General features: G+C 44.7%; 1 protein-coding gene across 1 annotated transcript in view; it reads left to right on the top strand.

Moving 5' to 3' along the window:
- hk2 (hexokinase 2) overlaps positions 1 to 18,641 on the top strand; it is a 60,728-nt gene extending 42,087 nt beyond the window's left edge. The window contains exons 12-18 of the mRNA XM_084337938.1: positions 635 to 754; positions 7,034 to 7,129; positions 7,966 to 8,065; positions 9,889 to 10,072; positions 12,378 to 12,533; positions 14,038 to 14,274; positions 16,983 to 18,641. Coding sequence (XP_084194064.1) covers positions 635 to 754; positions 7,034 to 7,129; positions 7,966 to 8,065; positions 9,889 to 10,072; positions 12,378 to 12,533; positions 14,038 to 14,274; positions 16,983 to 17,127 — 1,038 coding nt within the window. The 3' untranslated portion in view covers positions 17,128 to 18,641. The remainder of the gene's footprint in view (positions 1 to 634; positions 755 to 7,033; positions 7,130 to 7,965; positions 8,066 to 9,888; positions 10,073 to 12,377; positions 12,534 to 14,037; positions 14,275 to 16,982) is intronic.
- Positions 18,642 to 18,906: the final 265 nt, after the last annotated feature.

Genomic DNA, 18,906 nt, shown 5'->3' with positions numbered 1-18,906 from the left:
CGCGTAGGCTATACAGTACTGCGCGCGCGAGCGTGTGCACTGCGGCAGGTGTACCGCAAGCTGTACTATGTATGATGACAATACATTAATCTAATCAAATTTTGATGGGTCGCAAAGCGCTTCCGCATCCATTTTCACACGGCTGCATTATTAGTTGCCTTATAAGGAGCTCTGGAGGCGTTGTTTTGTATGCAAATGACCTGAACAGGGACACGCGTTCGCATTTCAGACTGGTGCCATTCCCCAACGCAGATATCACAGCTGTGACCGTTTGAGACACTTGAAGACATCTTCCCTGCACCTTGGGAACTTGTCATTGATTCTGTCTCAGTCGGTTCCAAGATAAGTCTTCCAAGAGAACTCTTTGGAAAATATTCGGGAATGAGACCCAATGACTTGGGAGACATAGTAATAACACCGACCTCACAGCTGTCTTTTGTAGAGGAAAATAAATGGTTGAACAATTCTCCAATACAATCATCGCATCAGAAAACATGTTTCCTCTGGCTTTTAATAGACAATGTTTTAATGTGGACAGTACCCCCCACCCCCAATGTTTCAGCTAACACTGAAACATTATGTAGCTTTTCTTTACTGACCTTTTCTTTTTGTGTTTTTGTATTGTGTGTTCTAGCTGTTTGACCACATTGTACACTGCATCGCTGACTTCCTGGAATACATGGGCATGAAGGGATCGTCCCTTCCCCTCGGCTTCACCTTCTCTTTCCCCTGTCGACAGAACAAGCTGGACCAGGTAACCTTCAGCTGTTGTTACCAGGGGTGCGTTGGTGATTTCAAAGCTGGTTGCACTGTGTTTTAATGACGCCACATGCACACGCATACATGTTCCCTCGCGTGCACACAGACTAAAGACAATGCCTAATTGCCTCTACGAATGGAATGTAAACACATTTCATTTGCAAGTTTTGTGTGAATGTATCTGAGAATGTATTTGAACACACCTGACGACCTGCGCTATTGTTATGCAAAGTAGCCAGGTGGGTACTTACTTAGCGAGTTGGCGCATCAGTCGAGTGCAGCGCATTCCTGTGTGCGTGCACGTGCTTCTGCTCACAGAGCCGGTTGCTCGGCGTGCAACCCCGTCCCATGACCGACGCACCCCTGGTTGTTACTGGTATTCACTGTGAGAAGCAGTCCATCCACTTACCGGTACATGCGCTAATTACCTACCATGAAATGGAAAGAACGCCATTGACTTGAAGACTAGCATTGAATATAACTTTTATCATACATCCAGTTAAAGAAAACAACTTTACATGCCTCCGATATAATACTAACATTGAGTATAATTTCCGGGCGGCTACGTGGCGTAGTGGGCAAGGCGCTCGCCACAAAATCTGGAGACGCTGGGCTTGCCTTTTCGAGCCCAGCGCTCCACATTTGCTTTCAGTTTAGCTGGTCGTCCGTACTAATACACATTGGCCGTATTAGGGGGTGGGAAACTGATGGGTGGGGATCGGGCGTTGTGGACAGCGACTCCTACAGGTCGGTTGGTGCGCCTGCGCAGTAGAATCAGGAAGTGTCGGGGGCAGCGTGAGCCTCCCACGCGTTACTCCTCGCCACTGAGAGATCGAGCTGCGCAGGTGAAAAGATGCGACTGCTGTTACCTCAAGTACCGGAGGGGACTTGTGCTATGTATGACTTAGTCCACATTGCAGCCGGCTTGTGGGAGGCAAGAAACAGCGTTCGTGACAGGGGAGGGTTGAATTGGATGATACGAAATTGGGATGGGAGAAAATATAGAAAATGGGAGAAAAAGTGGATCAAAAAAAAACATTGAGTATAATTTCCGTTTACATCCCATTTACTATTGACATTTACCGTAGTCATTTAGCTGACGCTTTTATCCAAATCGACTTACAAAGTCAGCAGGAGGGGTTACACCTTCCGCGGCTATGGGTAAGGGGTATTGTTCATAGTGCATAGTAGTATAGACGTTAGCATAGTAGGTATAGTAGCATATTAGATAATAGTGTAGACATAGTAACATATTACATAATAATAAAATACAGTGATATTATTTCCAAATATTTATTTATTCCAAATAAATAAATACTGTACTTAGTATTTAAATACTGTGCTGTATAATGGCAATACATTTTAATCTAATCAAATAACTGCACAGCTCTGACGTACAAGTCTCATCACAGTTCTAAATGAATGCTACCAATAATTTGAATCATAAAGTGCAGGTCTACTGGTTTGAGTAGCTTTCAGTTGCTTTCAGTTGCTTTCAAAACGCTACGGTTATGAACGCTTCCTGAAATCATTGGCCTCGATGGTGACTTGTCTGTCACCACTTTACCATGTCGCCACTTTACCATGTCGCCACTTTACCGTGTCACCACTTTACCATGTCGCCACTTTACCATGTCGCCACTTTACCATGTCGCCACTTTACCGTGTCGCCACTTTACCGTGTCACCACTTTACCCATGTCACCACTTTACCATGTCACCACTTTACCATGTCACCACTTTACCATGTCACCACTTTACCATGTCACCACTTTACCATGTCACCACTTTACCACTTCACCACTTTACCATGTCGCCACTTTACCATGTCGCCACTTTACCATGTCACCACTTTACCATGTCACCACTTTACCTTACCATGTCACCACTTTACCATGTCACCACTTTACCATGTCACCACTTTACCATGTCGCCACTTTACCATCACCATGTCACCACTTTACCATGTCACCACTTTACCTGTGATGGACATCTGCTGCAACAAACACACCACTGCTCGGTATCCAACACTGTGAGCTTGCGCTGCTGTGGCTATATTTATTAATGTAAAATTATTATGTAGGGCAAATATCTAAACTACAGAGGTTTTATATGTTTGACATAAGTGTATAAGCTAACGGACATCGGCTTCAGCTGGCACCATGCCAAGCAGTTGCCTAGAGTAATCTCACTGAAAGTCAGCCGTTAAAAGTACAAATACCATTTTACCCTTAAAGGTGCTATAGACAGATTTTGCGTAGAGTAATCTTTTTATATATATATATTTATTACATGGCGTTTTAACATTCGCCAAAATGCTTGATTGTGATTGGTCAATAGCGCTCGGTTGCCCCTGACAGCGGTGAATTATTTTTCGATAACTGACCGCTGCCATGGGCAACGCGCAATAATCACCAGTGATACGGGTAACTAGCGCTATTGACCAATCACAATCAAGCATTTAGATCGCAGTCACGAAAGCTAAGCTCAGCATATGCAATCAGACCACAGACCTGCCGGCGATAATAATAATAACTTTATTTGGGATGACAGTGGAGCCACAGAACAACTGCGTCTGCATTTGATCTCATCTTGTCGATGGTGTAAAATGAATTAGGTATATTGTTAGTAAGTTAGCTATGTAATAAGCGGGATAATGTATAGCCTATACTCGGTCATTGTCGCAAAATAATTGACCTTCACTGCGTTTAGAACACCTCGGCGAGGCGCCTCTGTGTTCTAAACTCTGTGTCGGTCAATTATTTTGCGACAATGACCTCGTAGCTATACATTATCCCTTACATATTTTTTTATATACTTTTTTTTATATATATATATATATATATATATATATATATATATATATATATATATATAATACACCCACAGAGCTTTTAGAAAGGTGCGGAATAAAAGTATTGCTTTTCCCCCCAAAGAATTATTGATTAATTAATTTATCATTTAAAATGTTTTTGCGGGTCCAAAATTATGTTGTAGTATTGTATCCCCTATTTACTTCCCATTCCAAGTGGAATGCACCTGATTGGATAAATTATATCTATACAGGCACGTTGGAACTTTAAATCGGTAGGGGGTGCGGCCTTTGAGCTGCGGCAGGGGGGTCGCCAGATGATTAAAAAAAAAACATTTGCAGTCAGGCCACTGAACTTGGAAGCAGGCCAGGCCAGTGTTTCTAGTTGCACCAGCGCAATAGTTAGATAACCTAGGTGGGGAACAACCAGGAGATCACTGCAACTCACACAAGTTGGAGAACTATCTCTCTCTCTCTTGCTCTCACACACGCACAAAGGGAGCCGCATGTGATTGGTGGAGGCGGGACCCTTACAAAAAACTGCTAATCATTGACACATGCTAGCCTGTAATAATACCCCCCAGAAAAATCTACTTTGCATTTGATATATTGCAAATATATGCCATCACACACACTGGCATTTAAAGGGTTAGAATTATAAAATGAATATGTGGTGTTATGATCAGGGCTGAAGTTGAATAAAATATTGTAGGCCTATTTATCAATTACAAAAAAACTGAAAATCCATAAAAATCGGTGTTGTTGCTAATCATACATATGTTAGCCTGTTTTTTAACTAATTTGTGATGCCATCACAAACTGGCATTTAACACTTTGACTGCCGGGAGCCGTCTTTAGACGTCTTTGCTGGCCATGCTAAAGTTGCCGGGGGACGCTGTACGTCGTCTTTATATCAATATTTCAAAAATCTGCGATCGGATTCATAATGTCCCTCCGCTGGCCTGAGATCCACCAGCAGGACCCACTGAGCTCTCTGGCGGTTCAGGAGCGCCATCTGGTGGCCGATCGGCGCAAGCGCTTAACAGGAAGCGCATTAGAGGTTTTGCTAGACGTCCGTATTGCTTCCGGCCACTCGGTACATGTCCCGTGACTCTAGCTCGTCACTCTACATAGCGATCGATTGCCAATAACTCGATAAACAACATGATTTGGACGTATATACCATTATACAAGCTGGAGATGGACCGGGTAATAATATATCCCATAATGATAACATTTCTACTCGACGATGATCGCCCAACGGCGCGCGGAGACTGGGGTGAGTTTCAGCGTGTAACGTTACCGTCTTCGATAATAACTGATATTATCAACATTTGACCCACATTAGATGATTGGTATAACGCTGCCCACGGAATTATAAACGCCCCCTCGCCCATCCGGTCAACATCAGATGACTTGTAGTAACTTCTAGAAGTACGTCTAGTTGGAATTTTTTATATCGCGCTGATTGCCATCAAACTGTATTTCATCATCAATATAATGCATTTGGGGCTATATATCACGTTCTGGAGAAAGCTGCAGAAAGAGATGAAAACATACTTATACATTAGACCATACTTTACTATGAATATGTGAATGAAAAAGTTTAACGTTGCTACACAATGAACAATACATATAGGACTTTGAATGGGCCATAATAATGGCAATGTAGCAATAGAATTTAAAAAGTTATAGCCCTGCAAAGAAGGGGACTTTCTCCATAGACAAATAGCGCTGGCAATCTATGGTATATCATTAATTTAACCTTAGGCAACCAAAGTGTTAAAGGGTACAAATAAAAGAAATCCTGCACCAGAATGCAGGAAATGAAGTCTTTGTAACAAAAGAAATCCTGGTGGGGGACCCCCTGCTTAAAAAGTGGCCTGACTGGGGCTATATTTTGCACTATTTCCTGGCCTGAATGATTTCCCCAGTCCGGCCCTGGTTAAAAGCCTCCAATGCTTATTAGTGTGTGTGCGTTTGAACGTTTGCATGTTTCAACCATACATTTCCATTTATTAAAAAAAATTTAAAGTTCTGAGCTTCCAAGTTGTCATCGGCGAACTGTATATTACACGAGAATTGTTCTTTTCGAGTGACATCAGTGGTTCCGTCAGCGCTCAAGCCAAAGAATGAGCTTTTGGATGCTTTGCCTCTAATTTGTCGCTGAATATCATGGGCAAACAGCTGTAAGATTTCGTTTTGGATGTTGCTCTTTTGGAGCCAATTCTTCAACTCTGGATCAGACTCGGTGCGCACTCTTTCCATCATGAGCTGCCATAACACCCCATCCCTATTTGCATCACCCGTCGGTGGAAGCCCCTGGCGCCCGAGGGGGGGTATAGGGGAACAGACTCGGTTAACTCTTCAATACCTGATGCTGAGGCTGAACCTGTCGTCTCTGTCTCTCTCTGACGTTTATCAGATTTAGTGGGACTGTCACTGGGACCGGCGGGACGTTTAGAAAAGAAATCTGATATTTTAATTTTCTGCGAGTGAGACATTCTGTGCTGGCAAAGTCTGACTACTAGCTCAAATCGACTGACTGCGCAAGCACTGTATCACAGTAGCTCAGTGGTTCGTGGCGCGTGCGAAGGCCGGGAGACGGGAGGTGAATACAATTAGTTGTTTCACCTGTCATTCAATCAGTCTGTGACAGTCTGTCATCACTCGAAAATCTACTCTGCTGCAATCTTGTCGGTTTTACACGTATGATTGTGTACGTACAGTAGTGTAATGAATGAATGAAAACTTTATCAGATTGGAGAATGGCTACAATACAGTACGGCTCAATAACAATACACACAATATTAAAATGGTGAAGTGCTTTGAGCAGGATAAACTTATAATATACAGTGTTACAGTTATACAGTTACAGTATATAATATACAAATATATAAATACTGACATTATATTGCAGCACCCCCCCTTCCAACGTATTTTTAAGATTTATTTTGTCTTTGGCAACTGTACCTATAAAAGCAGGATGATATCTCTGAGGTGTGTGGGTAAAACAATGTAATCTCAGGGTGTCCCACACAACAATAACCAAACGAGAATTATTTATGAGCTCTTGCACCCAAATTAGGTTTATATTTTACCATGCTTTGAAGGCCTGAACCAGAATTAAAACTAATTTGGGTGTAAGAGCTCACACAAACATTTCATGGCCTCATAAAAGCCAGAGCCCCATTCATTGTCTATGGAGCAGCCCCAGATTTTACATCCCAGTTACATTAATGAGTGGAATGTTCTTTCTCTGGTTTCTAGCTTCAGGAGAGAGTGGTGTGTGTTGATATTGACTGAACTATCCTGGGACACAGGAAGAACTGATTTGACCTACGTACATTTGAGATACGTACATTCTTAAAATGGGTGTGATTCCCCTTTTTAACGTCTCAATGCACACTTGGCCTTCACTGACCTGTATACTGCTCCCCCAACACACACACCAACACTTTAGGGCATCCTCTTGAGATGGACCAAGGGTTTCAAAGCCAGCGGCTGTGAAGGGGAGGATGTCGCATCACTGTTGAAGGACGCCATCCATCGCAGAGAGGTCAGTCCACACACACACACACACACACACTGGGGATGCCAATTTGTCACCGTTTGACGAAATCTGCTGTTTTGAATCCAGAATAGCTTACATTTGTAATGTATGCCGTGATGTGATGAGAGAACTTAAACGAGGAGGCTAATATTTTTTTCTTTTATCCACTTTTTCTCTTTTTTCTGTTTTTCTCTCATCCCAATTTAGTCGTGCCAATTCCCCCCTCCCCTGTCTTGATCGGTGCTCGCATGTGCCCCCCACTGGTCGGTCGTAGGGAGGGTTGAAGAATCTATCGCATGTCCCCTCCGATACATGCAGAGTCAGCCAGCCACATCTTTTCACCTGCCAGCGCGGACTCTCATTGGCGAGGTGTAACGTGTGGGAGGCTCACACTACCCTCGACATCTCCTGTCCTTGCTGTGCAGGCGCCCTGACCGACCTGTAGGAGTCGCTGTTTACAACGACCAGATTATTTACCACCCATCGACTTCCCTCCCGCTGACTCTGCCAATTGAGTCAGTGTGACGGCCGGCCCAAGCTGGAGGCAACGCTGACAGCCGGATTCGATACCAGTGTCTCACACGTTGGTGACGAGTGCTTAAACCGCTGCGCCACCCAGCCGCCATACGAGGAGGCTAACATTTGACACTTTGTGTTGCTCTCAATTTTGGCTAATATCCAAATGTTGCGTCGCACCCAAACAGTCACTGTTTCATTCTGAAACACATCACTATTCTGTAAACGACCAAACCGTGGTCAAACACATTCATTCTGATGGATGTAAAACTAAATTCCTATTTGCTTTTCATCGACACTTCAACTGGATGTGTGTTGTTTCTCAGGAGTTTGACCTGGACGTGGTGGCGGTGGTGAACGACACAGTGGGCACCATGATGACCTGTGGCTACGAGGACCCTCTGTGTGAAGTGGGCCTCATCGTGGGTGAGCCTCCCCCTCCCTCACTTTAACCCTTTCACTACCACACTACAGACGTTTAACCTTATGTAGTGTGGTAGTGAAAGGGTTAACCTTCTGTAAGGTGGGTGTGAAAGGGTTAACCTTCTGTGGTGTGGTTGTGAAAGGGTTAGCCCTTTGTCGTGTGGTAGTGAAAGGGTTAACCTTCTGTAGAGTGGTTGTGAAAGGGTTAACCCATTTGTCGTGTGAAAGTGTTAACCTTCTGTAGGGTGGTAGTTAAAGGGTTAACCTGTAGTGTGGTTGTGAAAGGGTTAGCCTTCTGTGGTGTGGTTCAGGTTGTGAAAGTGTTAACCCTATGTCGTGTGGCAGTGAAAGGGTTAACCTTCTGTAGGGTGGTAGTTAAAGGGTTAACCTGTAGTGTGGTTGTGAAAGGGTTGGCCTTCTGTGGTGTGGTTCAGGTTGTGAAAGTGTTAACCTTCTGTATTGTCGCAGTGAACGGGTTAACCCTTTGGTTGTGTTAGTGAAAGGGTTAAACTAATCCCACAAGAGACTGAGGTGGATCTGGGGTTGATACAGAAATGCACTGCAGCTTGTAAGGATGTTCACCGTGTCAAAAAAACATCAATTGAAAAAAGAAATCAAACCAGGACGCTATACCTAATTTGGCCTTTATGTCCTCTGTATTAAGTCATTCACAAACTGTTAGATGTAGTTCTTATTTTTTCTTACAAAACATTAAGAAGAGATTTCCAGCATAATGCTGTAACATTATGGGATGGAGAGAAGTTACACACAGTCAGTACAGTAGATGCAAGATCTCTGGCTAAACGGAGTTTATCAGAGGAAAAGGTGGGCGCTGTGTGCGTCATTTAGTGATAGCGAGACAAAAGGCTTTGTGCTGTGTGTGTGTGTGTCAGTCAGGAATGGTATGTCAAGGTCTTTTGTGTGGATGCAACTGAGAGTCTATGTATGTGAGGTTGTTGGATTAGATTAGCCTTGTCTCATTTACGAGAAATTAGTCTTGGGCATAGCAGCACACTGCCTCTCTATACACACAATATATCGGTATCACTCCCTTAAAGTGACACTACAATACATGTACAATCAAACTACAGTTATCATGTAGTATCACGCAAGTCCATATACACCAGAACATACACATCAAGGATATTGCACGATCCCCTACACAAAGATATTGCATTCCCCCAATGAGAGCCGACCCCCCCCCCCCCCCCCCCCCCCCCCCCCACACACACACACACACACACCATCTCTTACTGTTGTGAAATCCTCTACATCCCCCACGGCAAATCACTCACCATTTTTCACTGCCAATACTAATTCCAAGTAGTAAACCTTCAGTATCTAGCGATACCGAGGATCACTTTCACTGACGAGTATAGACCAACAGGGAAGCAGCGTGTCCCTGTCCAGAGACGCTTTCATTTCATTCACTGCTGCAGTTTCCACCAGGCTGCTGCGCGGGAGATGGACGTAATATGCACCGCTGCTCTGTTCCTTTTACGCTGCTCCAAGTTTGTCCAGCAGAGCGCGTTTCGACTCCATTGTTTATATATAACACAACATTTTAAATACATCGTCATTGTTTACATTGTTTGGTTTATAATTTATTTTTTACAGATGGCTGAGGGTGGAAGAAGTAAGGTGTAGGACTACATTTAAAAAAAGAAAGAAAAAAATATATATATTTCCTTAAATTTAGGACATAAAACAAAATGTATATATATATATACCGGTACTGTGTTTTATTATAACTTTTTTTTCTGATGCCGTTTTCTCTACAACTCCACCCTTCTAAATCCCCCTCTCCTCCGCCTGCCACTGCGCAGGCACTGGCACCAACGCCTGCTACATGGAGGAGATGCACAACGTGGAGCTGGTGGAGGGGGAGGACGGGCGCATGTGTGTCAACATGGAGTGGGGGGCGTTCGGAGACGACGGAGAGCTGGAGGACTTCTGCACAGAGTTTGACCGGATCGTGGACGACAGCTCCACCAATCCAGAAAAACAGAGGTACTACCGCTGACTAGTAACGAGGGTTGCAGGGTGCACTGCGGCACGTCTTTTATTCTTTTTTATTCATACAAAATAAAAACACATCCAAGGTATTAAAAAAAATAAACTGTGTAAAAACAGTGCTTCACCAGTTAAAAAAACAAAGAACGGGTCAATTCATAAAAAAAACATACAAAATTAAAACAGGCATGGACAAAACGGAAGAAACAAAATCACGTGTATACGTGGCCAACGCCAACCTGAACAGGTGGGTTTTTAGTTGACCCTTGAATGAGTCCACAGAGGGGGAGGCTCTCAGGATCTGGGGGAGCTCAATGTTCTCACTTGATGTGTGGCACGGTGGTGTAGTGGTTAACCATCATCATCATCAAACCTTTATTTGAATAGGCAGGTTAATTAAGAACAAGTTCTTATTTTCAATAACGGCCTATTTGGGGGTAAAAAGCCCCCTAGGGGAAAGGGGATGGGGGATAAAATCAAATAAATAAAAATAAAACACAAAGGAACATTATTAAAAAGGCAGGACATACATACAGAGCAACAACTGAACTGAACAACAACTGGCGGACAACAGAACAATAGTGGCAGCATGGTGTTAGCACATGGAGAAACATCTACATGAGTGCTCTAGGGAGTTTGTTAAAGTTTCCTTAAACAATCGAATTGAAATAAACGTTTCCATATTTAAGGTTTTTTGTAGTGTGTTCCAGCTATCAGCTGCTGCGTACTGAAAGGAGGAACGGCCTTGTGAGGAGTTGGCATGGGGGGCGTTTACCAGGATATGTGTGGCTGACCGGGTGTGGTAATTTGGGAGTGGACGAGGGTGGACTAGGCGAGTAAGGTAAGGGGGATTACGGCCTAGAAGTGTTTTATATACAAAGGCCAGCCAGTGGATGTTGCGTCTAATCTCCAGGGAGGGCCAGTTTACTAGGGAGTATAGCTCGCAGTGGTGGGTCCTGTAGGGGGCATTGGTAGCGAAGCGAATGGCGGAGTGATATAGGATATCTAAGCGCTCTAGATCACCTTTACGGGCCAAGCGGTAGATTACATCGCTAAAATCAAATAGCGGCAGGACAGTCATCTGGACCAGGGTGAGTTTAGCAGATCTAGTGAAGGAGGAACGGTTCCTATACAGAAAGCTAAGCCTTGCTTTGACTTTGGCCTGCAGTTTAGTTAGGTGTTCAGAGAAGGAGAGTTTGGTGTCGATCCACACTCCCAGGTATTTATAAGAGGTGACCAGTTCAAGCTTTTTGCCATCGGCGGCTACAATGGTGCCAGTCTGGGAGGTACCCTTGTGGCCGAACCACATAACTTTGGTCTTGCTGGTGTTTAGGACCAGGCAAAGGGCGGAGAAACCAGCTTGGATTTTTAGAAAGCTCTCCTGGAGAGTTTTCAGGACAGCATCCGGGGAGGGACCAGAGGTGTACAGGACTGTGTCATCAGCATAGAGGTGAATTAGGGAGTTTCCAGCGAACTGGCCTATGTTGTTTATATAGATGGAGAAGAGGATTGGAGCTAGTAAGGAGCCTTGGGGGACCCCCTTAGAGATGGATAGGGACTGGGTTAATAGGTTGTCGGTTTTTATTGACAGAGTGTGATCAGAGAGGTAGTTCTCGAACCATGCTACACTGTGATTAGTGACACCAATGTCTCTCAGCCGCTCCAAAAGCTGTTCATGATCCACAGTGTCAAAGGCCTTGGCCAGATCTATTAACACAGCAAGAAGGTCCAGGGTTCGATTCCCGCTTGGGGACCAGGTTTCCGCGTCGCCAGGTACCCAGGTGGGGGATCTCCCAGGCCTTTCTGTGGAGTTTGCATGTTCTCCCCGTGCTCGCAAGGGTTCCCCCCCGATAAGAGAAACCCAATGGAAAAACATGCACAACCAACAGATCGCTGTTGCGTCCTTGACGAAGACGGGCAGGAGCACTTGGATTGGTCCCCGGGCGCGGCCCCTTGTCGACGCCCTGTCTGCTCCCGGCTGCCCTTGGGGGGGAAGGACGACGGGATGGGTTAAGCACAGAGCTCAATCGCATCGGCGACTGAGAAAAGACAATCTGTGTGTATTACAGTGTGTGTGTGTGTGCCGCTCCCATTGCATGTCCAGTTTGTTGCATGCCGAATAAAGACCTCTAAAGAGGTCCTGCATTATTATTATTATCCCTTGTCTCGTCTTTCCCCAGATACGAGAAGATGATCAGTGGCATGTACCTCACTTTGTTGCCTTGTCCCGTCTTTCCCCAGATACGAGAAGATGATCAGTGGCATGTACCTCACTTTGTTGCCTTGTCTGGTCTTTCCCCAGATACGAGAAGATGATCAGTGGCATGTACCTGGGCGAGATCGTCAGGAACGTGCTGCTGGAGTTCACAGCGAGGGGCCTGCTCTTCCGGGGCAAACTGTCCGAGAGGCTCAAGACCCGGGGCATCTTTGAAACCAAGTTCCTGTCGCAGATTGAAAGGCGAGTACGCTTACACAAGGGCTGCGAGGTCAGATCTATTGTATTACATGAGTCCCTATTCTCTGAACATCTCTTCTTCACCGTGGGAACAACCATTTGTGCTTGTTAAAAAGAGAGTAGAATAAATCCAACTGGGTAGGGAACGTTGTCAGTTAGGGGTGGGAATCGCCAGAGACCTCACGATACGATACTATCGCGATACTTGCGTCACGATACGATAGTATCGCGATACTAAATATATCTCGATACGCTGAGTATTGCGATATTAATATTGCGATATTTTTATTTTTCTTTGGATCAAATTTTATTTATTACCTTTTTTCAACTGCAAAGTAAAACTTTGTCAACATGTTTTATCTAATAAAGCAGACGGATGTAAACACTGTAATCTGTGTTGCATGTACCTGATAAACTGAACTGTTTGTATTAGTCATATTCCAACTTAACTGAATGCACACGTGTGTGTGGACAACTGTACTATTACAGGTATTGAAATGAACAATGCAACTTCCTTATACAAAAAAAATTAAATTATGAATAATTAAATATCGATACTTGGCGTCCCTGTATCGATACAGTATCGCCACGCAAAAACTACTACGTATCGATTTTTTCCCCCCACCCTATTGGTCAGTGCATCTCCTTATAATGGGGTGGAGCTGGATGTATCGCTGCAAGGCACAATGGCATAAAAAGAACACGACACAAATCTGATGAATGTGATATCTAACCTAGCTGTAGCCTAAGCGTGTCACATGTGCCTAATCAATGTCACACTACCTTGTTCTCAAATGTGCAAAGTCTCAATGCAGCAGGTAGATGTTTTCTGAAGATTCTCGTGACCATGTCTGAGAAGATGTGATCATCAAAATGAATGTTGGAGTATTATTTCCATTGGATTATTTTATGTAAACTATTTCTAATGCTGATGAGAGGGAGAACCCTCCAATCAGTGATGTGATGACAATCAGCTGGGATATAAAATCTGGAGCTGCTCTATAGACTAACGAATGGTGAGCTTTTACGACAAAATGTGGTTTTAATTCTGGTTCAGAACGGCTAGCAATGCTAGAATATAAACCTCATTGTGGTGTAAAAGCTCACGCAAACATTTTACAGCCTCACAAAATCAGAGCCCCATTCGTTGTCTATGGAGCAGTCCCAGAATTTACATCCATTACGTCACCGATTGGAGGGTTTTCACGGATTTCTAGCTTCAGGAGAGAGTGGTGCGTGTTCAGTCTGAACTGTCCTTGGGCACAAGAAGAACACATGTGAATTCCCCTTTTAAACGAAATAACGATCCCAAAAACGAGTTAACCCGTTTCTGGCGCTGAATGCATGGCGGGCAATAACGAGTTAACTCGTTTCCGGCGCAGATTGTGTTAAGGCTATATATGTACTTGATGTTTTTTTGTTATGTTGCATATTTGAAATAAACTTCAATCAAATCCCAAACCAAATCACATGACCCTGCGCCTCCCTGTGACCCCCCCCCCCCCAGTGACCGGCTGGCCCTGCGGCAGGTGCGCTCCATTCTGCAGCACCTGGGTCTGACCAGCTCCACGTGTGACGACAGCATCCTGGTGAAGGAGGTGTGCAGCGTGGTGGCCCGCCGGGCGGCGCAGCTCTGTGGTGCCGGCCTGGCGGCCGTGGTGGACAAGATCAGACACAACCGTGAGCTGGAGAAGCTCCGCGTCACCGTGGGCGTGGACGGCACGCTCTACAAACTGCACCCCCAGTGAGGACCACGTGTGTGTGTGTGTGGGTGGGTGTATGGGTTGGTTGGTTATAAATAGGGATGTCCGATATTATCGGCCAATATGGCATTAAAATGTAATATCGGAAATTATCGGTTTAAACATTTAATTTTAAATTTTTTTAACATTTATTTACCCAGACAAGCAAGTAAGAACAAATTCTTATTTTATTTATTGTCAAAAGTATGTATAATGTTGTGTTAATTCCACGATAAGAGATATGTGTTAATGACCTGAAATTATTCCATTTTTCTTGGGGGGGAAACCCCGCATATATCGGTATCTGTTGATATCGGAAATTAAGAGTTGGACAATATCGGTATATCGGATATCGGTAAAAAAGCCAATATCGAACATCCCTAGTTATAAAGGCTATATTCATACTAGCCACTATGGGCCCCGTTTTCATGAATCTAGATGCAAGCACAAGCGCAGGCGTGAGCTCACGCCGTTGGTGCACGTGGGTGTGTCCGATTTGACTTTTTGTAATTTGGTGACCAAAGATGCAAGTGTGTCCTTCCTTGGTGCAGCACGGCACATTTCTCAAAAGGACTGGAGCAGGAGGGATACATTATTAGCAGGTGGCGTTGGGAGCTCGCTTCAGTTATGACCAATCAAATCAGCTCTTCTCATTCCCTTTTAACCCTTTCACTGCCACACGACAAAGGGTTAACCATTTCACAACCACACTACAGAAGGTTAACCCTTTCACTACCACACTACAGACGGTTAACCCTTTCACAACCACGCTACAGAAGGTTAACCTCTCACTACAACACTACAGTGGTTAACCTTCTGTAGTGTGGTAGTGAAAGGTTAACCTTCTGTAGTGTGGTAGTGAAAGGTTAACCTTCTGTAGTGTGGTAGTGAAAGGTTAACCTTCTGTAGTGTGGTAGTGAAAGGGTTAACCTTCTGTAGTGTGGTAGTGAAAGGTTAACCTTCTGTAGTGTGGTAGTGAAAGGTTAACCGTCTGTAGTGTGGTAGTGAATGGGTTAAGAACAGTGCTCGCCAAGGCTCAGCATTTTGACAGTTTCATAATGTATGAGAAAAGTCCACACTGGGGCTCCTTCAGAATAGCTTCAACCAGGGCGGCTAAGTGGCGCAGTGGGCAAGGCGCTCGCCACTAATGCAGGAGATGCTGGGTTCGAGCCCAGCTCTCGGCATTGCTACCAGCTTGGCTGGTCGTTCATACTAACGCAATTGGCAGTGTTAGGGGTGGGAAGCTGGTGGGTGAGGATCGGAAGTTGTGGACAGCGACTCCTACAGGTCGGTTGGTGCGCCTGCGCAGCAGAATCAGGAAGCGACGGGGGCGGCGTGTCCCTCTCACGCAGACCCTCGCCGCTGAGAGATCGCGCTGTGCAGGTGAAAAGATGCAACGGCTGCCTCCTCGTGTACCGGAGGGGACACGTGATGCAAGGCTTCGTCCACATTGCAGCCGGCTTGTGGGAGGCATAGTGTAGCAACGTTCGAGACAGGGGAGGGTAGAATTGGACGATACGAAATTGGGATGGGAGAAAAATAGAAAAATGGGAGAAAAAGTAGATAAAAAATAAAGAATAGCTTCAACCAGGGACAAACTGAGATCCAGAAGTAATAATATGCCCTGCCTCATAGCATCATTATAGGATAATTATATTATAGATACTCTGTGTCGTACAAATATGAATAGGTTCACATTTAATTTTTGCATCATATACCACGCTTGACATGTTCAATTCACAAAATTCATGATTTTCATTCATTCAGTTGAACATAAATAAGAAATCAAATTATTATCTCCATAGATTGTGACGCAACAAGAATTGCAAACTATTTCAATAGGAGGCGGCATGCAGTCTTCAGAAAGGCACATCATATTGCGCGTCTACTGCCTCTTGCGCTCTGATAGCACCACGGACAGTCTACACGCCTGACGTTTCCACAGCTCTGATAGCACCACGGACAGTCTACACGCCTCTGATAGCACCACGGACCGTCTACACGCCTGACGTTTCCACGCCTCTGATAGCACCACGGACAGTCTACACGCCTCTGATAGCACCACGGACAGTCTACACGCCTCTGATAGCACCACGGACAGTCTACACGCCTCTGATAGCACCACGGACGGTCTACACGCCTGACGTTTCCACAGTGTTCCTCGTCGTCCAGTTCCCCTGAGGAAGGCCCGCGAGCAGCGTGGGTCGGCTAGCAAGTGTTTTTTGTACACTTGTATTCACCCGGGGCGATGGTGGCTCGGGAGGTAGAGCAGTCATCTGGTAATCCGGAGGTTCCCGGTTCGATTCCCGGGCAGTGTGTCGAAGTGTCCTCGAGCGAGACGTTTGTCCTCGAGCGAGACGTTTAAGTTTAACCCCTAACTGCTCCCGATGAGCAGGTTGGCACCCTTGCATGGTTGCCTCTTCTGTCGGTGTGAGTGAATGGGTAAAATGTGAGGAACAAATTGTAAAGCGCTTTGGATAAAAGCCATTTACCATTTTTTTATCCTGACTGTAATAAATTGAAAAGATACCATGACCTTACACTAAATTGGTGTTTTTAGGCGAAGTGCCCCTTTTAAGGGTCACAGACTTTGGTCATTGGAAAGAAAAAACATTTGTAGAAGGTCAGGGTGAAAAACTTCATGTCATAGTTTGTGCTTTCTGCTGACAAGTCTCTCTTCTGCTCTGCACCTCCAACCTTCCGCCAACAGTTTCTCCAGCATCCTGCACGACACCGTACGGGACCTGGCGCCACAGTGCGAGGTCACTTTCCTCCAGTCGGAAGACGGCAGCGGGAAGGGCGCGGCGTTGATCACAGCGGTGGCCTGTCGCATCCGGGACGCGGGGCAGCACTGAGACGCTGGGACCACTCGGGGGACAGGCCGGGGTGAACACTAAGGGAACTGGAGAGCAACTCAATAAAGGGCAGGTTAGCTGTCCCAGGTCACCATGGGGAATCTAATGCCTTGTTTCCACTAGCCAGGGTTTAGCCGTGCTTTAGAACCTGGCCAAACTGAGGCAGCCACCTTTCACAACCTGGCCAGACCTAACCCAAGCTGGCTGGGACTGTTGTTGCACAGCCATACCATGCTAGATAGACCATGTCTATTCCCAGTCAGCTGGACGTAGCTAATGGAGACAAGGCATTAGATGCAAGAGATACAGTATCTGCTCATGATTGTAGTTATTTTGTACTGACCTATTTAATTTGGCTCTTATTTTGTGTGTGTAGTGTACATGTGCGACGGTGTGAATGGGTTATGGAGTGGACAGTGGAGTGGTTTGTGTATGTCGGTGGTATAGATTAGACACGGTGCTGTATATTAAAGTATGGCATGTGCCTACACTACATCGAAAAGGGATCTGTAAAAACGAATTGTAAAGTCAGAGGTACAGCGGTACAGTTTAGCCTGAATGCCAAAAGGGATTATTTTTCTGTATATGAAATGTATTTGTGATATTGACGTCAATGGGCCTCATTTAACAAATGAGAAACAAGCAAATGTTTATCTGTAAACTCCGAGAAACGGTTAACGGTATATGTGGAGGGAGTTGGAAAGAGAAACATTTTGGACAAAATTCTATTTTCATGTTGGTAACAGGCCACTGGGATTTAGATCATTGCTTTTTTGGTCTTGAAAATGCAATGGAAGGAGGCCTATTAAGGGGAATTTGGTGTCCGATTAACTTGTCAGTCCTTGGCGAGGTTAACCTTTCTTTTCTTTTTATAAAAATTGGGGGTCCTTTCCTGACAATGCTGCTGGTTGACCCCTTGCTTATGCAGTCACTTATTTATGTTGAAGTGAAAATGCACCTAGCTTCTCTTTTATTTACGTTTTATATGTGGCTGAACTTGATGTTGGAGGTTTTTATGGAGACCTCACTACACTAGTACTGTGTAACCAGCACTTTTGCTTTTCATACTCGCTTAAAATCATACTTGCTTCTCAGTTTAGGATTTAAGTTTGTATCTATGTTTGTACCGATGGTTGCAAGCACAGCATTTACCTCCAAGGCTCCAGTCACGGCCATTTCCACATGTTTCAAATGTTAGTTGGTGTGAATGTTATTGCAAGTTCATTGATATTCATCGCGTGAACCAGCAATTGCCTGCTAGCTCTGGAGATTTGTCAAGGTAACAGGAGGGATGAGGATATCCCCTTGTGTCTCCAAGGCTAATAAATGCAGAGTAAGATTTTAGCGCAGCTGTATTTTACACATTACATGAGCAACATGCAAATGCATTGATAAATGAGGCCTGTTGTCTTTTTAACTGCAGCTTGAGGCTGGTCACGTGACATTAATGCTCCTATGTTCATAATTTATTCTAAACTGTTGTAACTCGAGTCATAAAGTTGTCATCTATCTTTTATATTTGTTGCCGTCTCTTTTTTCTTTTAGTTTAGCATAGAAAAGATTAAACGGAGCATCATGAACGGGTTTGTCTGCAATCGCATGATATTCTGCATGATTCAGATTTGGACAGTAGTAGTTAGTTATGCATCCCACCATTTGATGGAAGCCATGCGGTCGTCAGCTTGTGACTGCAACTTGTTCTTGTTCACGGACGACTCAGCCCTGCTGGTCTCTGACAAGAACAAGTTACAGGTTGAAAAAACCCTCCACTCAGAACTT

Source organism: Notolepis coatsorum, assembly GCF_963971535.1.
Source record: "Notolepis coatsorum genome assembly, chromosome: 2".
In the NCBI taxonomy this organism is placed as follows: domain Eukaryota; kingdom Metazoa; phylum Chordata; class Actinopteri; order Aulopiformes; family Paralepididae; genus Notolepis; species Notolepis coatsorum.
This window is presented reverse-complemented; position numbering and strand designations above follow the sequence as displayed.